The following is a 22148-nucleotide window of genomic DNA, read 5'->3' as shown; positions in this document are numbered from 1 at the left end:
GTCCCGAATCCTGAGCCTCGGCCCGGTGGGTCCCGAATCCTGAGCCTCGGCCCGGCGGGTCCCAGCCCCGGCCGGCGAGTCCCTAATCCTGAGCCTCGGCCCGGTGGGTCCCGAATCCTGAGCCTCGGCCCGGCGGGTCCGAGCTCCGGCCGGCGGGTCCCGAATCCTGAGCCCCGGGCCGGCGGGTTCCAGCTCCGGCCGGCGTGTCCCCAGCCCCGCGGGCTGGCCCCTTGCCCCCGGCCTGTGCCCGCTCCCAGAGCGAGGAAGGACTCTCCGCGCCTCTTCTCGGGAAGGCCCAGGGGGATCCGTCTCCATGGTGCCCTGAGGCCCTGCGGTAACCCGGGCCGGGCCGGGTCGGAGCCGTGCAGCCCCGAGGCCGGGCTTGGGTTCGCGGTGTGGGCCCGTTCAGGTCCCCCAGCCTCAGCAGACGCTGTTTCAAGCGGAATGTCCGTGCGGGTCGCGCACTTGCCGGTCCCAGGTCCGGGCACCCAGCTGAGTGCGGCTGTGCCGAATTCCCTCGTCTAGGCACCACGGCTCCTTTTCGGCCCCGCTCGTCCCGGCGGTGCAGCCTCAGCTCCCGGCCTGTCATGGGCACAGCTGCCACTTCGAGGGTGTAGCTGGTGCCACTTGAGTTCCCCTTCATTTGATGGCAGCACAAGCACCAAACAAAGCTGAGAAAAAGGAAACTCGGTCTTTCCCCAAAGTAACTTTCCCAGCCCCTGGGCTCCTGAGTAAAGTCCCCAAGGTTGCCACCCTGGTTTTATCATGGTCAGAGCTCACCAGAGTGTCCAGTCCCTAATGCAGGCATGACCACGGTGCCTTCATTCCCCAGAAGCAGCTCCTTATTTCCCTCCTTGTTTTCCCCAGATGCCACCCAAGTGTTTTCAATTGTTCACCAGCATCTCATGGCTGTGTGGATCAAGTTCTCTGCCTTTCTGAGCCCAAAGAAGCCACCAAAACCCAGTGACAAAACCAGGCGGCTCCAGAAAGGGACCAAGGGGACAATTATGCTTTCACCACCAGTTGTTTGGGGTTTGAGATTATGCCAGTTCCCCACACATCCCAGAAAAACTGGTCCAGGTGGTTGGAAAAAGGCAAAGGCCCTCAAGGGCTAACGACCAGCTCAGGGCAAGTCAGAGCAGGGCTAAAGCTTAGGGAAGACAGAGAAAAAAGGTTCAAGGGTCTGATGTGGTTTTCAGCTGCCTGAGCAGCTGCAAAAACACCTGGTGGCAGTTTAGCCAAGGGTGTCAGAGCAGTCATGGATAAGACATTTCTTGAGACAAAGAGGACTGTGAGCTTTTGGGGCAGGAGAAATAGTCCTGATTTCTGACAAAATTAGGGAACAGACTACTGGTAGCTGCAGCTGCCAGCAACGCCAGGCATGGACTATGCTACAAGGAGAATCACGGCAAGAGAGGAAGGTCTAATTCCCCGCGGGATAAAACATTGGGTGGCAAGGACCCAAACAGTGCCCCAGGCTGAGTCTCCCTTACATCAGAGACCCACCAGCCACTGGGAACACGGCCTCTTGGAGCAGTAACCTGGGCCTTCCTGAGCACAGCATCAAGGAGAAGCATTGCATTCATGGGGGACTATTTCAGGGGGGCTGTAAGGCAATTACTTCAGTAAGACAACCTTGGGGTGCTGCTGGGGTCAGAGGAAGTGTTCTGGGATTTACACATGCCAGACAATGTAACAGGGTTTGACCCTGGGACCCTGCTAAGAATGGTGGGTTCAAGTGAATGTTTCCAATGAATCTTTTGTTAGTTCTTTGGTTACAGCTCAAGCTGATGCTTCCAGAGAGAAGCCCCTACTCCAGTTCACACCTCTCAGTTACACCACTGACACATATCACCCAATCCAAGTCAAACACTAAATTCTGGTTGGCAGTATCTTGATTTCTTGCTGGGTTTCACTGGAGCTGGGCTGTCTGCCTCCTGATGTTACTTTATTCTCTGGGATTGTCTCCTTGGTCCTTATCATCTCCATTCTGCTCATAGCTGCTGAATTCCAAGAGTGCTTTGTCAGTAGCATCATTTTATCAAAACTTTATGTTTGGTCAGCTCTTATGGCCTAAGGCTTTGGCTACTTCAGGTGCTAATGCTGAACCAGCAGTGCTAAACAAGAGGCAGAAGAATACAGTTCATCAGTTTCTGCTGTAATGTCAGCAGTGAGCTGCCCAGGACCCCCGTGCCTCCATCAGGTCCCTCCCACGGTTCTGCACGCTCCCTGTATTCCCAAACCTTCCTGTATTCCTCCACCGTCCTGTATTCCCATACATTTCCTGTATTCCCATTCTTTGCCTGTATTCCCACTCTTTTCCTGTTTTCTCTCACGTTCCCTGTATTCTCACAAATTCCCTGCATTCCCGCACCCTCCCGTATTCCCATTCTTTCCCTGTATTCCCACACTTTCCCTGCATTCCCGCGCCCTCCCATATTCCCGCACGCCCGGCCGCGCTCCTGCCGCCGCAGCCGAGTGTGCCCGGGGGCAGAGCAGAGCCAGCCCGTGTTTGCGGCCGTGCCCGGCACCGGCGGCAGCCATGGACACGGCGTGGCCAAAGGTCACCTGCACCGCCCCGGAGCGCCGCCATACCCTCCCGCCGTGCGGAATCGGTTCTTCTTTCGCCTGGCGCCGGGAGGGGAAGCGCGGGGTGAGTGCTGCGGAGCGTGAGCTGGGCCCTGCTGGGGACAGCCCTGCGAGAGCGCTGCCATGGCCCGGCAGGAGCGGGAGAAGAGCCTGGCAGAGCAGAAGGTAGCCGGCATCTCCCGGAGGTTCTCCTTCCTGGATGCCGACCAGCCCCGAGCTGGCGGCCAGGCCCGCAGCTCCCATCTCTGGGCAGCCACCCTGGGGAGGAGGGAGCGTTTCCATACGCTGCAGAGGATGGACACCAACAAAAACATCGACTGGGGCAGGCACAGTCTGGGGAGCTGGGGTAGGGCTTCAAGCAGGTTCTCCGTTAGCCCCAGCAGTACCCGGAGGAAGGAGCTGAAGGAAATCCTCCTGCAGACCAACAGCCCTGGCAGCACCATGCGGTTTGCCACTGCAAAGAAGACATCCAGCAGCAGCAGTGTTCCTGCAGGGCTGCACCAAGAGCAGAAGCCTGAGCAGAGCCCTGATCTGCTGCCCCTTGTCCTTGATCCCCTGGAGCACGCGTGGCTGCTGACGGTGGCCGAGGGTGATGCAGACAGCATCATCAAGCTGCTGGACCTGGATCCCAGCCTGCTGACCAGGAGAGACTTTGTGACAGGCTTCACTGCTCTCCACTGGCTTGCGAAGCATGGCCACCATGAGAGCTTCATCCAGGTCATCTCCTATGCCCAGAAGAAAGGCTACCCTGTCAACATGAACATCCCCACAGCCAGTGGTGGGCTCACCCCTTTGCACCTGGCTGCCTTGCAGGGACACGAGGTGCTCATCAAGGTGCTGGTGGGAGCTTATGGGGCAGACACCAGCTGCAGGGACCACAACGGGCGCAAGGCTTGGCAGTACCTGCCAGCAGACACCTCCAGGGACCTGAAGGAGCTGGCAGGGGCCTTGGAGGAGGACTTGGTCCAGCTGCAGTCTCACAACACCAACAACAACTGTAAGTCATCCAGAGAGGCTGGGGCTGGGCAAGACTCTGTGGACTCCGGGGCTGAGGGAAAAGCCCAGCACTCCTGGAGGCTGTCGACCCTCCGAGGCTTTGTTAGACAGGCATTTGCTTTCTTCCATGAGCGCTGAAGCTCTCCTGGCTCCATTCACCGGTAAACCCATGCTGGATAGCAGCCAGAAAAGCCTGTGAGGAGCTGGGAACTTGGGTGCTCAAAATCCTGGCCAAGTGAGGGTTAAGCCATGGCATCATGGCCACCCTGGGTCTTGTGGTCTTTTGGGGCTGTTCTGGTGTGTGTGTGTGGAGTATCCCAATGGCCACTGGGAGCAGTACCTTGGGACAGCCCTTCCCAAAATCTGCTGTCTGCAGAGGGGGTTTTGGCCTTGTGGATGGAGACTCCTTGTTGCATCCCAGCAGATCCCCATGGTTGGGGCTCACATGTCAGCTGTGCTGTGGGGAGCTGCTCCAACACCCCATATGCCCACAGGAGGATGCTGACCCACCATGTGTCGATCCCATGCTGCAAATGCTTTCCAGCTCCCTGTGAGATCCCCTGATCTCTGCCATATGCACCTTCTCTGGGTTGATGTTTGTTTATGACAGTTGATTATAAAGCTGATTCTCAGTAGAGTAAGAGCTAAGGGTCCTGTTTGTGAGAAGAGTCCAAGCCAAGAGAAGCCTTTCAAAGTGCAAAACAACTCACACTGGCAGCCCTTCCCTTGAGATCCCCATCCTAGGAAGCCTGAAATGATCAACCTCATTAGAAATGGGAGCCAGAGCAAAGGAGGCAGGAGGGACACCAGGGCAGCATGTGGTGGCTCCTGTGGGGATTAGAGTTCAGGAACAGTTCCAGATGATTCATTCTCAGAAACTGTGGAAAAGGTATGTGAAGGCTGTGAGATTGAGATTATTTTTATTGCTACTGAGATCATGCTCAAAAGTTAAACCGATGAACATTTCTGCAGCAGCATAACAGTGTGTGTATGTCTTACATTAAAAGGGCAAAGCCTCTGCTCGCCTGTTTGTGTTTTGTTCACTAAGTGGAGCTCTACCCTGATGATTTCCACTTGCTTTTTACATTCTCAAAGGAACTGCTTCAAAATATCTTCAGAAAAACAACAGCCCCTTCCTCTTTCTCATCAGCACGAGACTATATCTACGCCCTTAAATAACAGTCCTGTTTGAGAAGTGCTTCTCAGACAGGAACTGGGGAGTTTCTGTTCCCCAGGGCAGCTGTGCAGGGGCAACTCCTTTAGGAGGGCAGTTGTGGTTTCTTTCCAGCTGCCTCTCAGAGGGCCTGTAGGGGTGACCAAGGGACTCAAGGTGATCTGGCCTGGCTACACAGGTGCATTTGCATCTTGATGCAGAAAGGTACACAAAGACACATAGGTAACTTCCTCTGACCTGGGGGGTTCACAGATCCTGAGCAAACTCCAGTTATATTCAGACTGTGTTTTGAAATTATATTGGACACCAAAATAACCCAGTCTGCAGTAATGACATGTGGAAGAGCAGCCTCCACATGAGTGAACAGGGATCCAGTGACTGGATAATGCCCAGTCCCGGTGCCTGGGTGGACATAGAGATGTGTTTCAACATCTTTTTAATCCCTGAGGTTAGCAGCAAATACATACAAAACACACTAGAATTAGATTGAATGCCTGATCTACAAGAGTCTTGAAATGCTTTAGCTCTAATAGATTGAAGATGTTGGCAACACAGCTCCTTCTGGAACTGCTGTGGTCACATCCATGCCATGGGAGAGCAGGGTAGCTTCTCACAAGTCTGCTCACGCCAGCACAAACTCCATGAACAGCACTGGTGTCATGTTCTGGTAACCAAAGTGCTGTTGAGAAGACAAAATATTTTTTTACCTATTAGTCTTCTGTCACCCTTTTGCAGCTGTCAGGGAAGGGGCACAGGATGGCTCTTACATCCTCTTCTGAGTAAGGCACAGAGTAAACAGTGGAATTAATAAGAATTTCCTTGAAGGAGCCATTTCCTTGGCAATAGTACCTGTGGCTTAGTCATGCTCCACCCAGAAACATGGACTTAAATGTGCCATTTGAAAGTAAAATTTCGCTGACAAATGCTGCACCTAAATACAACAAAATGATTTCCAGTAATTGCCTCCCCTTGAGAGATAACCAAAACCCTCTAAAGATGGGTTTCCCCCCCCCCCCCCACCATCTTTTGTTCATAGGTTTGACCCTGTATTCTGTGCTGAGACAAATTAGGCAGGGACTTCAGAAAGAGCAGGACCAGAACTCTACTTTGTTAGATGTGTTACAACATCCTCACCCTGCCAGCCCCTGCCCTGGCTGGGTCCTCTTCCACTAAGCTAAAAAAAAAAAAAAAAAAAAAAAAAAAGACTTTCTTCTAGTGACCCACCCCTTTGTCTTGCTCAGTTCAGTTTCATTTAAAAAAAATATTGCTCAAGTATACAATCAGCTTTACAAACAAAACATGTCCACCAAAATCAATGGACTAGAATATCCAAATGGTTTTTCTTTTTCTTTAAAGCTTCTGTTGATGTCTCAGTTATCATGTGTTAGCCCAGTTCTGCAGATTCCTCATCCCCCCTCACAGGGAGGAGAGGGCAAAGAGAGCTGCCACAGACAACAGAAAACAATCAAACCCAGAGATATTTGTTTGGTTAAGGTTCTGCTGAAGATTGAGTTTAACCCAAGTTTAATTTGTACTAAATTTACTTTGTGTTATCCCCTAATGTCCAGTTGGAAAAGCGGATTCAATCAGAGAAAATAGTACACAGGGTTATTTTCCAAAACAGTTTCTTAGTAGAAGCTACTTCCATCTAATAAAAATATTAGTTGTGATAGTAATAGGGAGACTTTCTAATAAATAGTAATAAATTCTTCAATCTATTGCTCAGGAAAGTTTACCCACAAATGCCATGAAAAAAACTCTCTTTCCATAAAATTACTGTTTTCCTCCTTGTCCAGATCCCTATAGACACAATTACAGGGAAACTCTATGAGCAGCTTTGCTCGCCAGCAGTGATGTGGAGAGGCTGGAGAAGGTTTGCTGAACTCCAGTCCTCAGCAGTGTTGTTATTTCCTGAACACTCCCTTCAAAGAGAGTGCAGAAGAGATTTAAAAAATTATTGAGGTCAAAGTGGCTGCAGCATGTGAGCCTCTGTTGAAACATCTCTGGCAATGCTGTTTACTGCTTTCCTGTTGCAGAGACTTACTGCTTCCCCCGATGATGAACTAGAGCCCAGACTTTTACCAAACAGGATAAGCAGCTAGAGGATACCTCTGAAGTATCCTGAAGTTGGTAAAAATTCCAGCCTTGCTCGCCCGGACTGACAGAGCCCTGCAGCACATCTTAGGAAGAAGAGGCCTCATGACCTCTGAGATGCAAATTTCTTATATTCACCTGTTTGGCACATACTGTGCCCAGTGTTATTTGCTCTGAGTTGCAATATGAAGGAGATAAATCTGTTTACCTTCAGTGTGAAAAGCAGCAACACAGAAGGTATGGCAGCCTGAAGCTTCCTCAGGAAGCTGCCTCTCAGGAACAGACCCGCGACCTGAGGCTGAACCCAGGAATGAACCAGCACCTTGGCAGCCCTCTGGGTCAGGATGGGCTTTGCTGCAGCCGAGAACAGGCTCACACCAACAGGAATTCACAGCAACAGAGATTTCCTGCTGACCAGAGCAGCTACCCCAGCTCAGCGCTGCGAACGGATTGAGTGCAGAGCCACAGCCTCCTCCACTTCCCCATAGTAAATTGGTTTCACAGGCCCCAGCAGAGAATACCAGCACCGGGGGAGCTGGAGTGCTAATTACCCAGAGACCTCTAATCCATTTTTCCTCTCCCTTTTTTCAAATAGCTGCAAATTCTCCCTTTGAGCCCCATCTTAAATTTGTACCTGTCTGCTGAGAATGTTTTATACTAAGCTGCCCCTTTGGTTGTGTTGACTTATCAAACTAACACAGACTCCTGAACAAAACTCACATAATTATTCTAGGGAGTACACAGACATTATGTGCTACTCTACAGTACTGCATTTTGTAAGAGATTTCCTTCAGATCTGATTTTGACTTTTTAAAAAAATTGGTACTTTGCTCCTGAAGGTTTGCAGTCAGTGAAAAAGAAGACAGAGCCTGCTCTACCAAAGAGCTGCCAAAGTTCTTCACGTGAAGCGAGAATATAACTTAACATTACCGTGAATTTTACTGTTACAATCCCACCACATATATATGAAATAATTTTCAAAACGAAAGTCATTCAGGTCCATATTTATTAGTAAGCCTGTGCACTGTCAATGCTCATGGTGATGCCTGAAAGAACACTAATAGAACACAGTCTCCATGTTTCAGATACAAAGCTTTTCCCAGTTAACATCAACATCCCAGACCAGCTTATAAAAACCCCACACTGGGGACTGCAGTCCAGCACCAGAGCAGGAATGACTTGAGGGTGTTATCGATCTGACACAGAAAGAGCAGTGTTCATTAGAGCTCCCGGGACAGTCTCTCTTACAAGCCCAGTTTGGTCCTCCTCCAGTGTCTCCTTTTGGAGTTGTACCTAAGACAAAAGCAGAGCGAATTAGCAAAGTGCACACAGACATTTGTTAAACATGAAAGCAGAACATCACAAGGAAGAAGTCTCTTCCATGAAAGCACGCTAATTAGTGAGTGCATACCTGTCCCTGTTAAAAACAAATGCTTTCACCACGGTGTGGGTGAAACCACAGACAGTGTTAACAGAGTTGATCTCAGCAGGAAAATGGCAGCACTCCCACAGCAGGAAGCGCTGCAATTGCAGCCTGCTTTAACACAAAGCTTGGACAGAACCCATGGCCCAGCTACTCAAGTGCCAGGAGACAAAAGTACGTGACCTTCCCTAAGGTCAAGTACTATGAAGTACTGCAATTTAGCTGAAACAGAACCCAGTTCTGTTTCAACTTCTCCTTAGTAACCTGGCATGTGGAAGCCAACGATCCAGCTGAGTGCATGCACCACTGATCCTGCCCAGAAACTAGTTGGGAGCAGCAACAAGAACAGAACCTAGCAATGTTGTGCCGGGCCACTGCCTGAGCCAGTCAGTGCTGCTGTTGTTCTCCTCACTGCATAGGACAAAGACAGGAAGAGGGAGTTCTGTTGCCTTAAAAAGCCCAGATGATGGAGTGTATGAGATAAAAAAACTATGCTGCAGTTTTCAACCAGAGGGCTTGGACAGGCACCACCCTGTGCATGCTCCATGTGCACCCAGTGTGTCACAGCACTGAGCATTTCCCTAAGCACAATGTTCGAGAAGAAGCACATCAGGAAAGCAAGAAACTATGATAAATTATTTCTACGGTCAGGTGCCAAGCATCTCATGCTATCAATCTGATTTCCCATACATCCAACAAGTCCTTTGCTCCCTTACACACCATCCCCTGAATCTGAGAGCATCCATGCTCAGGAACTGTTCCTTGAACATGCAGGAGCCCAAAGGTGCAGCTATGAAACATTAGGAAGGGGAACGTCAGGAACAAAGAAACTACCAGTGAACAAAATCTGGAATAAATAACCCACACGCACAGTTCAGGATTTTACTTTACATGTACCATCACTGAATGTCTGTGGACACTTGCAGAGTACTGGTGCAAAACCACTACAAAAGAAAACTGCATGGAAGCCCCACACCGCTTCAAGAGGCCTCACCTGCCCTACCATCCCTGCATGGCCCTCGCGGCCACAAAAATTCGCTTTTGCTGCGTACACGCCAGCGGCTCCCGCCTTCGGCCCGTACCGCCCAGGCCTGACTAAGCCTGCGCGGCGGCAGCTCCTCAGAAAGCACCAGCCGAGCTCGTTACCTGATCTTATTGCCGGTTTTCATGCGGATCCACTGCGGGATGGGCCGGTTCTGCTTCTGCTTCTTGGCGAGGAAGCGCTTGATCTTGAACGTCTTGTGCGACGACTGCAAGAGAGCGCAGCGGTCAGTCCCTCACGCAGCCCCGGCCCCGCCAGGCCTCGGGGAGCCGACAATGCCGCACCCGGGCCCCTCCCGCTCCCCCGCAGCCGCTCCGCCTCGCTGCCCACCCGCCAGGACTCCCGAGCGCGGCGGCCTCGAGGAGAGGGCTCGGGGCGCGGCGGGAGAGCGCGGATGGCTGCGGATGGCTCACCATGGCGCGGAGCGGCGCGGCGTCCCGGCGATGGCGGCGTCCGAGGAGGCGGAAAGGGGGCGGAGCGGCGGGGGCGGAGCAGGCGCGAGCGCCCCCTGCCGGCCCGGCGGTCCCGCACGCAGTGAGCGACGGCGGCGCCGAGCGAGTTTGTGCGAGTTTATTTGGGTTTAGTACAAAAAACAGATATGGCTAAAATTCGCTAGCTTGGGAGGAGCTGCTACTGGCGAAGTCTCGTTCTGGGCTGTAAAACAATACTTCAAGTTATGAGGGAAGACAAAGCAGTTCCGAGAGGGGAGGAGTTCAGAAGCATTTCAGACTTGAGAGAAGGGAAGATGCTGGAAAAGAACAGGATGCCCAAACCAGCTACATTTGATCAAAAATAAGCATTTCAGTGTACGGAGACTTTACACGAGAATTTATCAAGACATATTCAACTATTAAGCCAGCTTATTCATACACTCCAACTTAAGTTACTTTATCCAGAGAACAACTGAAGAGGATGGTCCCTCCCTTCCTAACATGGTTACTGCACTGCCAGATGTTCTGCTCCTTATGTGCCAAAAGGCTGCTATCCACTGGTACCTCAACAGCCCCAGCCATGTATGTGTCTCAGTGCTAGACTGACACACTTTAGCTTTCATTGCCTCATGTAGGAGCACCACACAACACAGCAACACCTGTGTTAACTCCTGGCAACTCCAAGCTTGCTCTGCTTAAGTGCATCCAACACTGGCTCTGATTGCCTTAGAATAGGGGTCTGGCTTTTGATCCAGGTGTCATCCCCTCCTGACCACAACTCATTTATTATCAAACTTAAGGCCATAAAGTCTTTCTATTTTGCAAAGATTCTCTTCTCTGTTGTAGCTAGATGCTGGGAAAATAAGTTCAAATAACTGAAAATATTACAATGAGAACACATTTCAAATTCCAAATCTACAACTGAGATTCTTTAACCAGAAACATCCAACAGCACAACGCCCCCTTTTCTTCCTTTGTTCCTTTTTCGCTCCGAAGGCACTTCTGGATTGCGTAGTACATGCTCTTTGGCTGCACAGACAGTCAGAACACATAAGGCTGGCACATCAGTCACTCCTCTTCCTTCGTGTGACTGGTCTCACCCTCTTGTTTCTTATCCACTCCCTGATCTGGGGGTTTTGCAGCACTGTCTTCATACTGACACAATCTGCTCCGGCTTCGGGCTCCGGGCTGGTACAGCTGCATTGCTGGGCGATCCTGAAATAAATTAAAACTATTTAGACTCTTTCACAGCTCCCTGCTCTCAGGGTTATTATGGCATCATTTCTATGGTATTAGAAATGGCTCAAATTAAAACTTTCCAGGCTAATTTTAATTATTCCACAGTGGTGGCCAAGTAACTTCAGTTGTCCCAAATCGAGGTTCTCTCTGTTGTAAAACAACATCCCTGTTCAAACTACAAAGAAAACTGCTCATAGCTGACATTATTTGTAACGAGTTTCCTGTTGATTTCAGCTCACACTCTCTGAGAGGCCAACACCAAAGTTTCAAAACCCTGAGTTTCATTTGTACCTGACAATGTCTTAAGTGATTCAGAAAACAAGCACAGTGATGCTGCAAAAACAGATTTTGTAGACTACATAAAACTACACTCAAGACATTGTTTCTTGAGCCTAGGGAACATGTCATACTCTGCAAGTTGCAGTTTCCTATTTTAAGGAACCTGTTCAATCACATTCCCACTTTGAGACGCATTTTCAGGCACTTATAAGATCAGCAGACACAGATTACTGATACTCTACCAACACCTTAAAGAGAGAGCCTACGGCACAATTCAGCAAATAAAAAGGCATCAGTGTCTTACAATTTAACCCATGCTTTCTTGGATTAGTTCTTACACAGTGACAAAAAATACCACTGTTAAGCAAATTTTAGTGGACGTTTCTAGCAATAGCAGTTTGTTGTAGAACAGGGAGAAGTTTCAACAGAGAAACCACATGGTTCTTTCCTTGAAGTGTTTTTATCCTAAAAATGACAGATCCCTATGAATCAAGACATGAATTTAAAAAAATCCAGCACCTTGTTTCTGATACGATCTCTCTTAACTGTATCCTCTTTCTTATCATCTTTGGTTACTTTCTCAGATTTGTCCATGCCGCTGGTAAAGTCCATAAGATCACTTTTCTTTCCCTTTTCTCTGAGTAAGTCTCTCTCCTTTTTCACCTCCTCTTCTTTTCTTCTAAAAACCTTCTCTTTCTCATAGCGCTCTTTCTGCCTCCGACGTTCCTCTTCTTGGCGCCTCAGTTTCTCTCTCTGTGCTCTCTCATATTCTCTGTCTCTGTCAAAATCTCTATCTCGGTCCCTGTAGTCCTTTACACACTCATCTTCTGATCTGTATGAAAACAAAACTGAAAATTAAGCTCAAAAGATTCATCAAACAGAGCTGGGAGATCAATGCAATAGTGGTGTAAATGTGCAATAGGAAGATGACACACTGGCAAGTACTAGGGAGGTCTTGGGAGGCTGTGATAGCCCAAGTCATGCATGACAGCCAGAGAGGACACTGACCACTAGAGTTTCCCAGCCTCCTACTTGCATAGCTGGCTTAGTCTATTCTGGCTTTGAAAAAATATCTGAATTTATCTGCCTTATCTGTATTTCTCACATGGCAGAACTGAACCTCAAATTGATCACGGAGCGGTTGAGAATTACATTTTCCACTCTGACTTTTTACAAGACTTAGAGGGACTGGTAATTGGAGAACATCTCCTCCTGCCATGGTTATAATAATTATCTCATTGCAAGGACAGTGCTCACAGCCTGCTGCAGTCACCTAAATATGGGCTTCCTTAGTGGAATTTCTATAATGAGTTGTAAAAATATTAAAATCTGTCCACTAATGAAGAATTTCCAGGAAATTAATGAGCTTTCTGTAATCATGGGGATGTGCACTGGCACAGAGAATACTGCCCATGCCTTTTATGAGAAAAAGCATTTGAAAGGAATTTCAAAATATGGTCATGGCAGAGCAGCCTAAGCCTCAGTACAATCAGGAAACAAGTTATAGATACATATATATTTATAGCAAGTACTAGAATACTTTTTTGCCTTCTCTTCTTTTGTCTCCCCATCAGATCGTTTGGCAGATGCACTACTCGCATTTTTTTCCTCCCTCAGAGTGTCTTTTTCCAGTTTCTTGGATTTTTCTTTTCTCTCCAAGTCTTTTTCATCTTTTTCAGGCTTCTTAAGTAGCTACAAAGAAAACAGAAGTCTCAACTAAAAAGCTCACTCTAATACATATTGTCTGGCACAACACCGAAATTGCATCATAGGAACCACAGTCCAGTAAGAAGTAAACATTAAAGAAATACTACTGCAATTCACAGTATTTCTAAAAGCTGGAGTGTATGAGTAAGCATTATTCACATAGCAAACTAGATTTTTTTCTCCTAAACCAGGCTGTTTTAGAAAGCTTAAAGAGTCTCCATTCCATAGTGAATTCACAATCCTGTTTACCACAGCATGTACAACAATCACGTGACAAAATCTTTAAATATTACTATGAAACATTACAGCATGTAAACCTTTACAATGCCTACTACTGAATATTACAAAAAAATTGGTCATTTACTAACACCAAACTCATGTGATTCTTCAAACAATACCCAAGGTACATTTTGAGACTGATATACAAATAATAAGGGAAAGGGAGTGTAACAGTTTATAATAAAGAACTGTTCTAGACCTTAATCTTTGGTTCTTCTTTTGATCTGTCTCTTTCTTTTTCTGGGCATCTGTCTACTTTCTTCAATTTTTCTGCTTCTTTTCTCTTCCTTCTCTCCTCTTCTTTCCATTTTCTTCTTTCTTCTTCTCTTTGTCTTTTTCTTTCTAATTCTCTCCTCCTTCTCTCCTCTCTTTTTTCTTCTCTCAGTCTCTGTGTATGCAAAAGCAAAGAGAAATAAGTGTCTCTCCACACCAGAAAACATCTTTTGAAGCCATCAAACAACTCACCGCAAAGCTGCTTCTATTAAAAAAAAAAAAAAAAGAAAAAAAAGGTCCTGTCATCTCTGTTGTTGTGAACCTGAACATGTTGCAGCAGTATTTTTTTTTTTACTCATAAGCCTTAACTTGTACTGTCTTAAGAAACTCAAACACAATGCTGGCCTCAGCCTTTAGCATTCAAATTTTAATTAAATCTGCCCCAGCTCTGATTTTCTCCATTGCTAGAAGTTAAAATAACATGTGCTAGGAGAAAGATCATCTACAAGGACCTCAGCCATACTGCACTAAAAATGGAAGCACTAGAATGGAGTCTGTTTTGTCAGTGCAAAAAGAGGCAATTTGCTGTGACCAGAATGTACACAAAGCAACACCATTCCAATACTCTAAACTATAACACTTTAAAGTATATGATCCAGAAGTTGACAAGTTGGGTGAAAAGCTTCTTCTTCAAAAGGCAGGGCAGAAATGCATCAATATACAATGAGCAAACTGTACTTGCAAACGACAAGAAAATTCTGGAGGTTACCTGTTTATTTTTCAAGAAGTTCAATAAAGGAGTAGTCTTTTTAGCTGGAGAATAGATAAAATAAATGTAAATATTTTGCCTTATCCAATACTGCAATACCTACAACAAAGCTCTAGATGAAGTGAAGCAGCCTTACACATTCCCCTGTCTCCTCTCACAAACAGCAATACAGCAGTGAAACAAGTACTCCAAACCTATCTCCAAACAGTGAAAACTATTAGGATTCTATAAACTTCTTTAGGCTACTAATAGGATATCCATTACACCCATCTCTACATTCAGTCCGCATTAGGCTTTTCCCAGACACTGTCATTTTTAAAGAGATCCCTGTAAGATACTTAAAAAGAGCAACCTGATCATTTTTTGGTGGTATTTTACCCAACCACACTATCTCTTAACTTGTGCCTGCATGGAACATACTGATCATAGCACTGTGCATTGAACACCACTGCATCTCACTGAAATGCAGCCACTCCACAGCCTGGTCTGGCTAACAAACATCTGCAACAGGAAGGAACTTTGTCATCTAAAACTTATACCTACAGAAGAATTTAGAGCACAGGAACAGAACAAAACACACTGAATAATATTAGCCTAAATGTTTAACAAATACTAAGCAGGCACACAAAAGAATTCAGTCTCCTCCAGGTTGAGCTTCAAATTATAAAATATATTTGTTTCATTGTGATCTAGGAAAATATAACTATAATACACAGATTTCCATACCTATTAGCTCTTTGTTTCTTGCCTCTATTTCCTCCAACAAAGTTTCAGGAGTGGAGGTTAATTTTTCATCATCTGCACTGTAACTTTCCAAAAACTTCTTGTATTCTGGATCTACACAGAAGAGAAGGGGGAAAAAAGGGGGGAGGGGAAAGAAGAGATACTGTAGTATGAAAAGTGTTTGCATCATGCATTGCTCAGTTACATTTACTTAAGTTGGGTTGTTCATATGCTACCTTTTGGTAAGTTAGCAGCTCTCAAATGAGCTGCTGTATTATGTTTGTCTGGGACAATCATATTTAACAGATTTCTAGCTGACAAAGCAGTGCTCATAAACTTCACATATAATTAAGCAAACATCCTATTGGTGGAACTATAGTGTCACAGTAAAAACACTACATTCAAATTACTGCTAAGAGTTTCAAGTCTACACATGCAAAACAAACTAGCTCGCTGTTATACCATCTTCAATTGTTCCAGTTTTGGCATCCTTTTTCTTACTCTTCTTTTTTGCAGCTTTTTGGAAAGGTGCAAACTCAACTATGGCAGCATATTCCTGACCTGTTGAGAGAAAAAAAAAATACATTAAAACAAAGATGAAATGGATATAAAATAGATTATATCGTCTAAGTCTAAAGCAAGAAGGTCAGTCTCTCAAGAAATATGCAGTACTAGAAGGGACTGCCTACTCAGCATAAAAAAAAAAGTATTTGGAAACCCATTTAATAAAAAAAACCCCACTGTACAGACAGAAGAATTCATGACCTTAACACTCTCGCTATGTGAGAGTGACCTTAACACTAACAAACCAGCAAATTCACAGACTGACAAGAAGAACATACTAGATTTAAGACTGCCCACGACTGTTCAGCCACCTCAGCAGCACCACACCACAAAATGGCCTCATCCTACAGACTCTGTATTCATTGTGCAAGAAAGAATATTTTTAGTTAATGCAACTGAGGCAAATCTAAATTTTTGACAAAATATAGTAGAATGCAACACATTACAAGTAGGCTTTAAAGCTTTATCTTCTGACAAGAACACTACATTTATGGCTGCACAAATCCAGCTGGGTAAGGCAAACACAGTGTGCTGTTACACTGCAAACCAGCTCCTTTAAAGAACGTAGATATTATTAGAACTATATATGTATGCATTTCCAGATGTATTGGAACTGTTATCTGAGGCACTAAACCCAAACAAGTCAGACGTGGCTGCTCACACCCACCCCTCCAAAACTCAACCAGCAGACAGCATAGACAGCAAGGAAGCAGCCTTCACTTGCCTTTGTGATCGACAAAAACGTAGCCGTCGAAACGATCCCTGAAGAGGACTATGTCTTCCTGGTTCTTGAAGTTGATGTAGGCTCTCGAGAACATGTGCGGGTACAAGCTGCAGAGACACAAACCGAGAGCGCTGGGCTGACGAGGCGGCGGCGCCACTGGGGCCGGCTGGCGGTAGCGGCGGCTCCCGGGAGCGCCCGGACAGTGGAGGCGGCCGTACCTGGAGTCGTTCGCGAAGAATTCGAAGTAGTCGTGCTCGGGCAGAGGCTGCAAATGCTCCTCCAGCTGCTCCTTCGTCAGGCTGGGCGGCAGCCGGCGGATCACCACCTGCGGCACGGCAGGAGCGGCGCTCAGGGCGGCGAGTCATTACCGCGCCTCCCCCGACACGTCCCGTCCCAGAGGGACCCCGCAAGCGGCCCGTTAGCGGGGAAAGGTTCCGTTACAGAGGGGGGACCCCATTACCGGAGGGAGGAGGGGCCCATTACAGACGGTGAGCCCCGTTACCGGGGAGGGCGCCGTTCCCGGCGGCGCGCAGGCCCCACCTTGCTCAGCGTCTCCTTCTTGTCCTTGGGCCGCTCCAGGCGATCGAGCTCGGCGGCGCCGGCTCTAACGTCCGTGCCGGCGGCGGGGCCCGTGCCCGGCCCCGCAGCCAGCAGAACCCCCAGCCCAGAGGAGGCTCCGCGCCGCTCCTTGGGCCTGGCGTTCTCCTTATCCTCCTTCATCCTGATCCCGATCCTGACTCCGGGCCCGGACAGCACCGCGCGCACCCAATGACCGCCGCCTCTCGCGAGACTGTCCCTTAAAGGTGCCGCAGCCTCTGCCGGACTACCACTCCCAGCGTACACTGCGCCCTCCACTGCTGATCCCGGTGGGGTCAGCGCCGGGACCGGGACCGAGAGCGATATTGGGCCAAGTGGGCCGCGGGCTCGGCCTCATTTCTTGGCACGGGACTGTTCCCCGGCTGCGCTGTCGGTCCCGCTGCCCTCTCGGGCCCGCTGGGTTGTGAGGGGCGCGGGGCAGGCCGGGAAGGGCGCGGGGCAGGCCGGGAGTGCCCCGGCACTCGGCTCAGGGCAGCGGCACCGACACCAGCACCGGCACCGGCGGGATGTGGTACGAGATCCTGCCCGGCATGGCCATCATGGGCGCCTGCCTCAGCGTCCCCGGCATCGCCACCGTCTTCATGCACCGCTTGTGCCACGGCGGCAAGGTCAGCGCGGGGCGGGGCGGCAGTCCCGGGATCCGGGACCCCGAGACTCCGCTTCCCCACCGGAGCCGCCCTTATCCCGCAGTCCCCTCTGCGATCCCTTCCCTCCCGGGACTTCCCTTACCCCGCCTTGACCTCGGGAACCCCTGCCCGAGGCCTTGACAGGCAGTTCTGTGCTTGCAGGAGAAGAGGATCGCCCGCTATCCCTACGAGTGGACCCTGATGGAAAGGGACCGGCGGCTGTCGGGTGTCAACAAGCACTACGTGTCCAAGGCAGGTTTTGGGGGCTCTGGGCAGGTACCGCCGGGGGGAAGCGGGACCCAGGCGCTGCTCCCCCATCCCCGAGCTCTGGGACGGTGGGCATTGGTCGCTCTTGGGGCTGTCAGATCTCACTCGGTGCCTGCAGCTGGCCTGCCTCTAGGGATGTGCATTTTAATTTTGTTCTAATTAAGACCTGGGTAATTAAATATAGTTTGAAAATCTGCATTTTCAGATACGCCCTGTTGCACATTAGTGGCAAAAATTACACAAATATAGCTGTTATTCTTTCTTTTTCAGGGTCTGGAGAACATACGCTAAGGTGTCGTCAACGTTTTGAAAAATTCATGTGTCTACAGAAAATTATTTCACTCTTAAATAAAGCTATACATATGTTCAGCCCTTGTATTTCTGTTGCTGTGCTGGGGTGACCCTTGCTGGACACCAGGTGCCCACCAAAAACATTCTTCATTCCTGTCTTCAGCTGGACAGGAGAGGAAATACATTGAAATGCTGGTGAGTTGAGAAAAGGAGAGGGGGAGACCATTCATCAATTTCTGTAACAGGTACATGAGACTTGACTAGGAGAAATTAATTTAATGTATTGACAGGTAAGAGAAGTTAAAACAAATCATAAAATACTTTCCGCCTACTCCTCCCTTCTTCCTAGGTTCATCTTCACTCACATTATGTTATTTTCTGCCTCCTCCCTTCTGAGCTGCACAGGGTGATGGGGAATGGGAGTTGTGGTAAATGTCATCCCGTGTCTATTGCTCCTTCCTTCTAAAGGGAGAACTTCTCACACTCTTCCCCTGCTCCAGCATGGGGTCCCTCCCATGGGAAATTTCTTCACTAACTTCTCCAGTGTAAGTGCTTCCCGTGGGCTGCAGTTCTACATTAACTGCTCCAGCATGGGTCCCATGCATAAGATGCAGTTCTTCAGGAACCAGCTGCTCCAGCAGGGTCACAATTCCTGCCAGCAAACCTGCTCTAGTTGGGCTCCTCTCTCTTTGGGCACAAAGATCCTGCCAGAGCCTGCTCCAGCATGAGTTTCCCACGGGGTCACAGCCTGGGTACATCCACCTGCTCCAGCATGGGGCCATTCCTGGGGTGCAGGTGGATCTCTGCTTTGTCATGGACCTGCAGGGGCACAGCTGCCTCACCATAGTCTTGCAACACGGGCTGCAGGAGAATCTCTGCTCAATCTCTGCTCTCTCTGGAGCAATTCCTACCCCTGCCCCAAGGCCTCTTGTCATCCTGGAAATTCAGTACCCTGATCTGCTAAAACATTTTCGGCTTCTCTGGTACACTACCCGTGATCTTCCCTCTGAAGTTCTGTGTGTTGCAGGGGCTGCTGCTCAGCACCTCAGTGTACCGGGCTGGACAGTCTCTCTGCCTGGCAGAGCACAGGCTGGAGGCTGCTTTAGCTCCCGAATGGCAATCTGACAAGCAGGGAACCTGCCTGGATGCCACAGCTGTGCTCTTGCTCGCAGCGCCTTCCCTCCCCAGGAGGCGGCGGCTGCCGGAGGCGTTTCCGCGGGCAGGGAATGCCGAGGGGCTGCCGGGAGCGGCTCGGGCTCGCCATGGTGACGGCGCGGGGACGGGGCCGGGCCCGGGCAGCTCCCCGGGCTCGGACACCGCCAGCGGGGCGCCCCGGGAGCCGCCGCCGCGCCTGGGCACCGCCGGCCTGGCCGGGACAGCGGCGGAGCGGCAGCCGCCGGCCCGGGAGCGCCAAGCGGGGTAAGAACCGGGGGCAGGGAGGGACTGCCCGCTGCTCCCCGTGTTCCTCAGGCGGGCCTGCGGCTCTCAGACCAGGCTCTCTCAGTGTTTGTGCGTTTATCTCTCTAAAGGTGAAGTCAATGGACAAGGAAGAGGAAAAAGCTGCCAGTGAGGAAAAAGATCACATCCCCCCAGAAAATGAGAGAAGCAGTACAGAGGAATGTCTTCCAGGGGCCAAGGAAACAGAGAAAGGTATTATGTTTGCTCTACTAGAATGAGCTGAGGTCTTTTCAGGAGAATTTGTAAACATTTTATCTGTTTTAGAAACCAAGCATGTCATCAAAAATATCCCGTGGACCACATCCAAGAACTTCACAGTGGAGATAGGACGGCAGCAAATTGAAGAACTAATTTCTGTGAGTCACAATTCCATCCACTCAGGAAGGCCACACCTTCTCACTGTTAAGAAGTATGAAAAATTAAAGGAGAGCACCTCTGTTCCTTTTTAGTATCACCCTCAAGTCAGCTCTGCTAGGCAGAGGGAGCCTTAGTGTGATGCTTTTATTCAACAGACATGGGACATTCATGAAAGCTGGCTTCACCACTCAGAATTTCTCGAGGAAGAGGAACTGAAGGATAGCAAGAGATACTATTACAGAACTTGCTGGGGCCTCCCAACACGCAGAAAACCCCTCCCACGAGCAACAGCGGATGTCTACTTTGTTATAGTGATCTCCAAATTCAAACCTGATGTAAGTATTCAGAAATGGTGTGGATGGACTAGTCATTTAAGGGACAAGAGCACAGTGGTATTCTTGAGGCAGGGAAATGCCAGGACAGTGGAGAGACTGGAGAGGAGACAGCAGCTCTCATGAAGATGCTGATAAGGCCTGGACATTGCCAGAACAATGGCAGGAGATTTAGATGTGGCCTCTGAAACACGCCATGGTGCAAAGGGAGCAAGGCACAGAGCAGGAGGCTGGGTTAGTTCCCAAATCATCAACTGACAGAACTTGACAAACAGAATTGGGCAGGATTCTACATCTGCCTTCCTGCTCTTACAATCTTCCCTGTCCAAGCAACAATTGCTCTGGGCAGCTGTAAGAAGGGCTGAGTAGAGGTGAGTTACAGAATGAGGGATCAGTAGAGACAGAGTGACACTTGTTCTTCAAGCTGTCTCAGAATCCCTTTCCTGATCAGCCTGAAGTTTGCACCTGTACGATGAATGCTTTCAACTCAAAAGAAAAAAATGAAATAAATCACACTCAGTTCACTTCTCATCTCCAGGCTTAAGTCATACTGAACCTCAGTGTGTCTACTTAACGGCTATGGATGGTTTAACCCCAGCTGGCAGCTAAGCAGAGCTTCTTGCTCACTCCTTCCCCATCATCATGGGATGGGGGAGAGAATTAAAAGTGTAAAATAAAGTGTAATAACATTAAAAATAAATAGAATAATATTAACAAATTGAGGAAAAAAAATAACTGAGGAAAAAAATCCTATGAAAGACAAGTGATGCAAATGAAAACAATTACTTACCACTCGCCAACCAATGCCCAGCCAGTCCCTGAACAGCATCTTCCCTTCTGCCCCAATCAAATATCAAGGTTATTTTTAAAGTAAACAGCAGCTCTCACTTAATTACAATGTCTTCTTTTTGAGGGGCTGTACATAGCCTCTGCCCTGTCTCTGCTCTCTTACAGACTGCACCTGTGGAAGTCTTCTACAGACTGGAGTCCAGCAGGCTGATTCGGAGGTAAATGTTACTACTTTTCTGTTTTAGCAAACTTTTCCATTCCAAAATCAAATAGGGAGCTTGATGTAAATAAGTTTGCAATAATAGAAAAGTGGAAGTTGTCAGAATTAATAATAGCAGAAAAGTGAAATGACCCTGCTTATCACTAGTTTCACCTTCAGAGGCATGAACAGCCACCGTGTGGGCGTCTGCAATCTCCAGAAATTTGTCCTGCTTTACCTGGGTCTAGGTGGGGTCTTTATTGCAGCAGATAGCCTTAAGTGGTGAATAAAGGGCAGCTCTCAGCTGGCCAAACTTGGATTCAGGATTATGTTTACAATCTACCTTATTTTTATTCCATTTTCCAGGCCAGAACAGTATCAGTTTAGAGAAAAGTGGCTTCAGGACATAATTGAAAATAAAATAGTGTGCACAGAAAGACTTGCTTCCCGATGAACAGCTCCAATTGACCATTACCAATACTCTGTTGTGGAAAACCAAATAAATACAATGAAGAAAGAAAAGGTCTTCCTTAGCTGCATTTCTACTTTGTGGATAGATAAAAAGCATTGAACCTGTGCAAAATCAGCTATGCCCTGACATGGCAGGTGGCTATGTGTGACAGTCCCTGGCAGGTGTGGGTGGGGACAACAGGATGGAACCAGGTTCCAGAGTGTAAATGGGAAGAGGAAGCTGGGCAGGATTTGCTGTTTGCGAATGCCACCACAGTGGAACTCCAGGGAAAACATTATAGGACTTTAGGACTTTTATTTTCCTGATGCAAATATACAAGACATTTCTGCTGCTAGACTTAAAGGAACTAAAAAAAAAAAAAAATTTAGGAGAACAAAAGAGAAACAACCCACCTCTCAAAACCATTTTGTTTTCCAAAACATTTGAAAAAAAGAAGTTTGAGGAGATACATGTGGAAATCAGTTGAATCAAAGATAACCACCTCATAAGCACTGCCTGATGAGCAAAGCCTCCA

At 48.3% G+C, this 22148-nt stretch overlaps 5 protein-coding genes and 1 non-coding gene across 6 annotated transcripts; 3 read left to right on the top strand and 3 right to left on the bottom strand.

Moving 5' to 3' along the window:
• Positions 1 to 1942: 1942 nt before the first annotated feature.
• On the top strand, positions 1943 to 4605 carry SOWAHD (sosondowah ankyrin repeat domain family member D). The gene has a single exon (XM_056491119.1). It carries the CDS (start codon positions 2713 to 2715, stop codon positions 3721 to 3723), a length of 1011 nt encoding a protein of 336 aa, XP_056347094.1. The 5' UTR covers positions 1943 to 2712; the 3' UTR covers positions 3724 to 4605.
• A 3236-nt stretch (positions 4606 to 7841) lies between these two features.
• RPL39 (ribosomal protein L39) lies at positions 7842 to 10786 on the bottom strand. Its single transcript, XM_056491469.1, has 3 exons — positions 9732 to 10786; positions 9423 to 9526; positions 7842 to 8146 (listed from the first exon to the last, which is right to left on the bottom strand). The coding sequence occupies exons 1-3, from the start codon at positions 9732 to 9734 to the stop codon at positions 8098 to 8100; spliced, it is 156 nt and encodes a 51-aa protein (XP_056347444.1). The 5' UTR covers positions 9735 to 10786; the 3' UTR covers positions 7842 to 8097.
• On the bottom strand, positions 8263 to 8394 carry LOC130253347 (small nucleolar RNA SNORA69). Its single transcript, XR_008840547.1, has one exon. It is a non-coding gene; the product is annotated as a small nucleolar RNA SNORA69 (small nucleolar RNA).
• UPF3B (UPF3B regulator of nonsense mediated mRNA decay) lies at positions 9875 to 17248 on the bottom strand. Its single transcript, XM_056491463.1, has 10 exons — positions 16787 to 17248; positions 16465 to 16571; positions 16247 to 16353; positions 15421 to 15519; positions 14962 to 15072; positions 14236 to 14279; positions 13453 to 13641; positions 12808 to 12959; positions 11787 to 12099; positions 9875 to 10964 (listed from the first exon to the last, which is right to left on the bottom strand). The coding sequence occupies exons 1-10, from the start codon at positions 16964 to 16966 to the stop codon at positions 10818 to 10820; spliced, it is 1449 nt and encodes a 482-aa protein (XP_056347438.1). The 5' UTR covers positions 16967 to 17248; the 3' UTR covers positions 9875 to 10817.
• Positions 16499 to 18105, top strand: NDUFA1 (NADH:ubiquinone oxidoreductase subunit A1). The gene is made up of 3 exons (XM_056491468.1): positions 16499 to 17451; positions 17632 to 17721; positions 18007 to 18105. The coding sequence occupies exons 1-3, from the start codon at positions 17350 to 17352 to the stop codon at positions 18025 to 18027; spliced, it is 213 nt and encodes a 70-aa protein (XP_056347443.1). The 5' UTR covers positions 16499 to 17349; the 3' UTR covers positions 18028 to 18105.
• Positions 18106 to 18169: 64 nt separating this feature from the next.
• AKAP14 (A-kinase anchoring protein 14) lies at positions 18170 to 21903 on the top strand. Its single transcript, XM_056491467.1, has 6 exons — positions 18170 to 19446; positions 19557 to 19677; positions 19750 to 19841; positions 19998 to 20177; positions 21129 to 21181; positions 21529 to 21903. The coding sequence occupies exons 2-6, from the start codon at positions 19566 to 19568 to the stop codon at positions 21614 to 21616; spliced, it is 525 nt and encodes a 174-aa protein (XP_056347442.1). The 5' UTR covers positions 18170 to 19446; positions 19557 to 19565; the 3' UTR covers positions 21617 to 21903.
• Positions 21904 to 22148: the final 245 nt, after the last annotated feature.

The sequence above is a fragment of the Oenanthe melanoleuca genome, chromosome 4A, assembly GCF_029582105.1.
Source record: "Oenanthe melanoleuca isolate GR-GAL-2019-014 chromosome 4A, OMel1.0, whole genome shotgun sequence".
NCBI lineage: Eukaryota > Metazoa > Chordata > Aves > Passeriformes > Muscicapidae > Oenanthe > Oenanthe melanoleuca.
The sequence above is the reverse complement of the archived record's forward strand: the minus strand, read 5'-3'. Positions and strand labels throughout refer to the sequence as shown.

Coding starts and splice junctions, on each gene's coding strand:
- SOWAHD (XM_056491119.1), top strand. CDS start 2,713: ATGGCCCGGCAGGAGCGGGAGAAGAGCCTGGCAGAGCAGAAGGTAGCC.
- RPL39 (XM_056491469.1), bottom strand. Junction 8,147..9,422: donor AAAACCGGCAATAAGATCAG/GTAACGAGCTCG, acceptor CTTTTGTCTTAG/GTACAACTCCAAAAGGAGAC.
- UPF3B (XM_056491463.1), bottom strand. CDS start 16,966: ATGAAGGAGGATAAGGAGAACGCCAGGCCCAAGGAGCGGCGCGGAGCC. Junction 15,073..15,420: donor AACTGGAACAATTGAAGATG/GTATAACAGCGA, acceptor TCTTCTGTGTAG/ATCCAGAATACAAGAAGTTT. Junction 10,965..11,786: donor GAGATCGTATCAGAAACAAG/GTGCTGGATTTT, acceptor AATTTATTTCAG/GATCGCCCAGCAATGCAGCT.
- NDUFA1 (XM_056491468.1), top strand. CDS start 17,350: ATGTGGTACGAGATCCTGCCCGGCATGGCCATCATGGGCGCCTGCCTC. Junction 17,452..17,631: donor GCTTGTGCCACGGCGGCAAG/GTCAGCGCGGGG, acceptor CTGTGCTTGCAG/GAGAAGAGGATCGCCCGCTA. Junction 17,722..18,006: donor ACAAGCACTACGTGTCCAAG/GCAGGTTTTGGG, acceptor TTTCTTTTTCAG/GGTCTGGAGAACATACGCTA.
- AKAP14 (XM_056491467.1), top strand. CDS start 19,566: ATGGACAAGGAAGAGGAAAAAGCTGCCAGTGAGGAAAAAGATCACATC. Junction 19,678..19,749: donor GGCCAAGGAAACAGAGAAAG/GTATTATGTTTG, acceptor TATCTGTTTTAG/AAACCAAGCATGTCATCAAA. Junction 20,178..21,128: donor TCTCCAAATTCAAACCTGAT/GTAAGTATTCAG, acceptor GCTCTCTTACAG/ACTGCACCTGTGGAAGTCTT.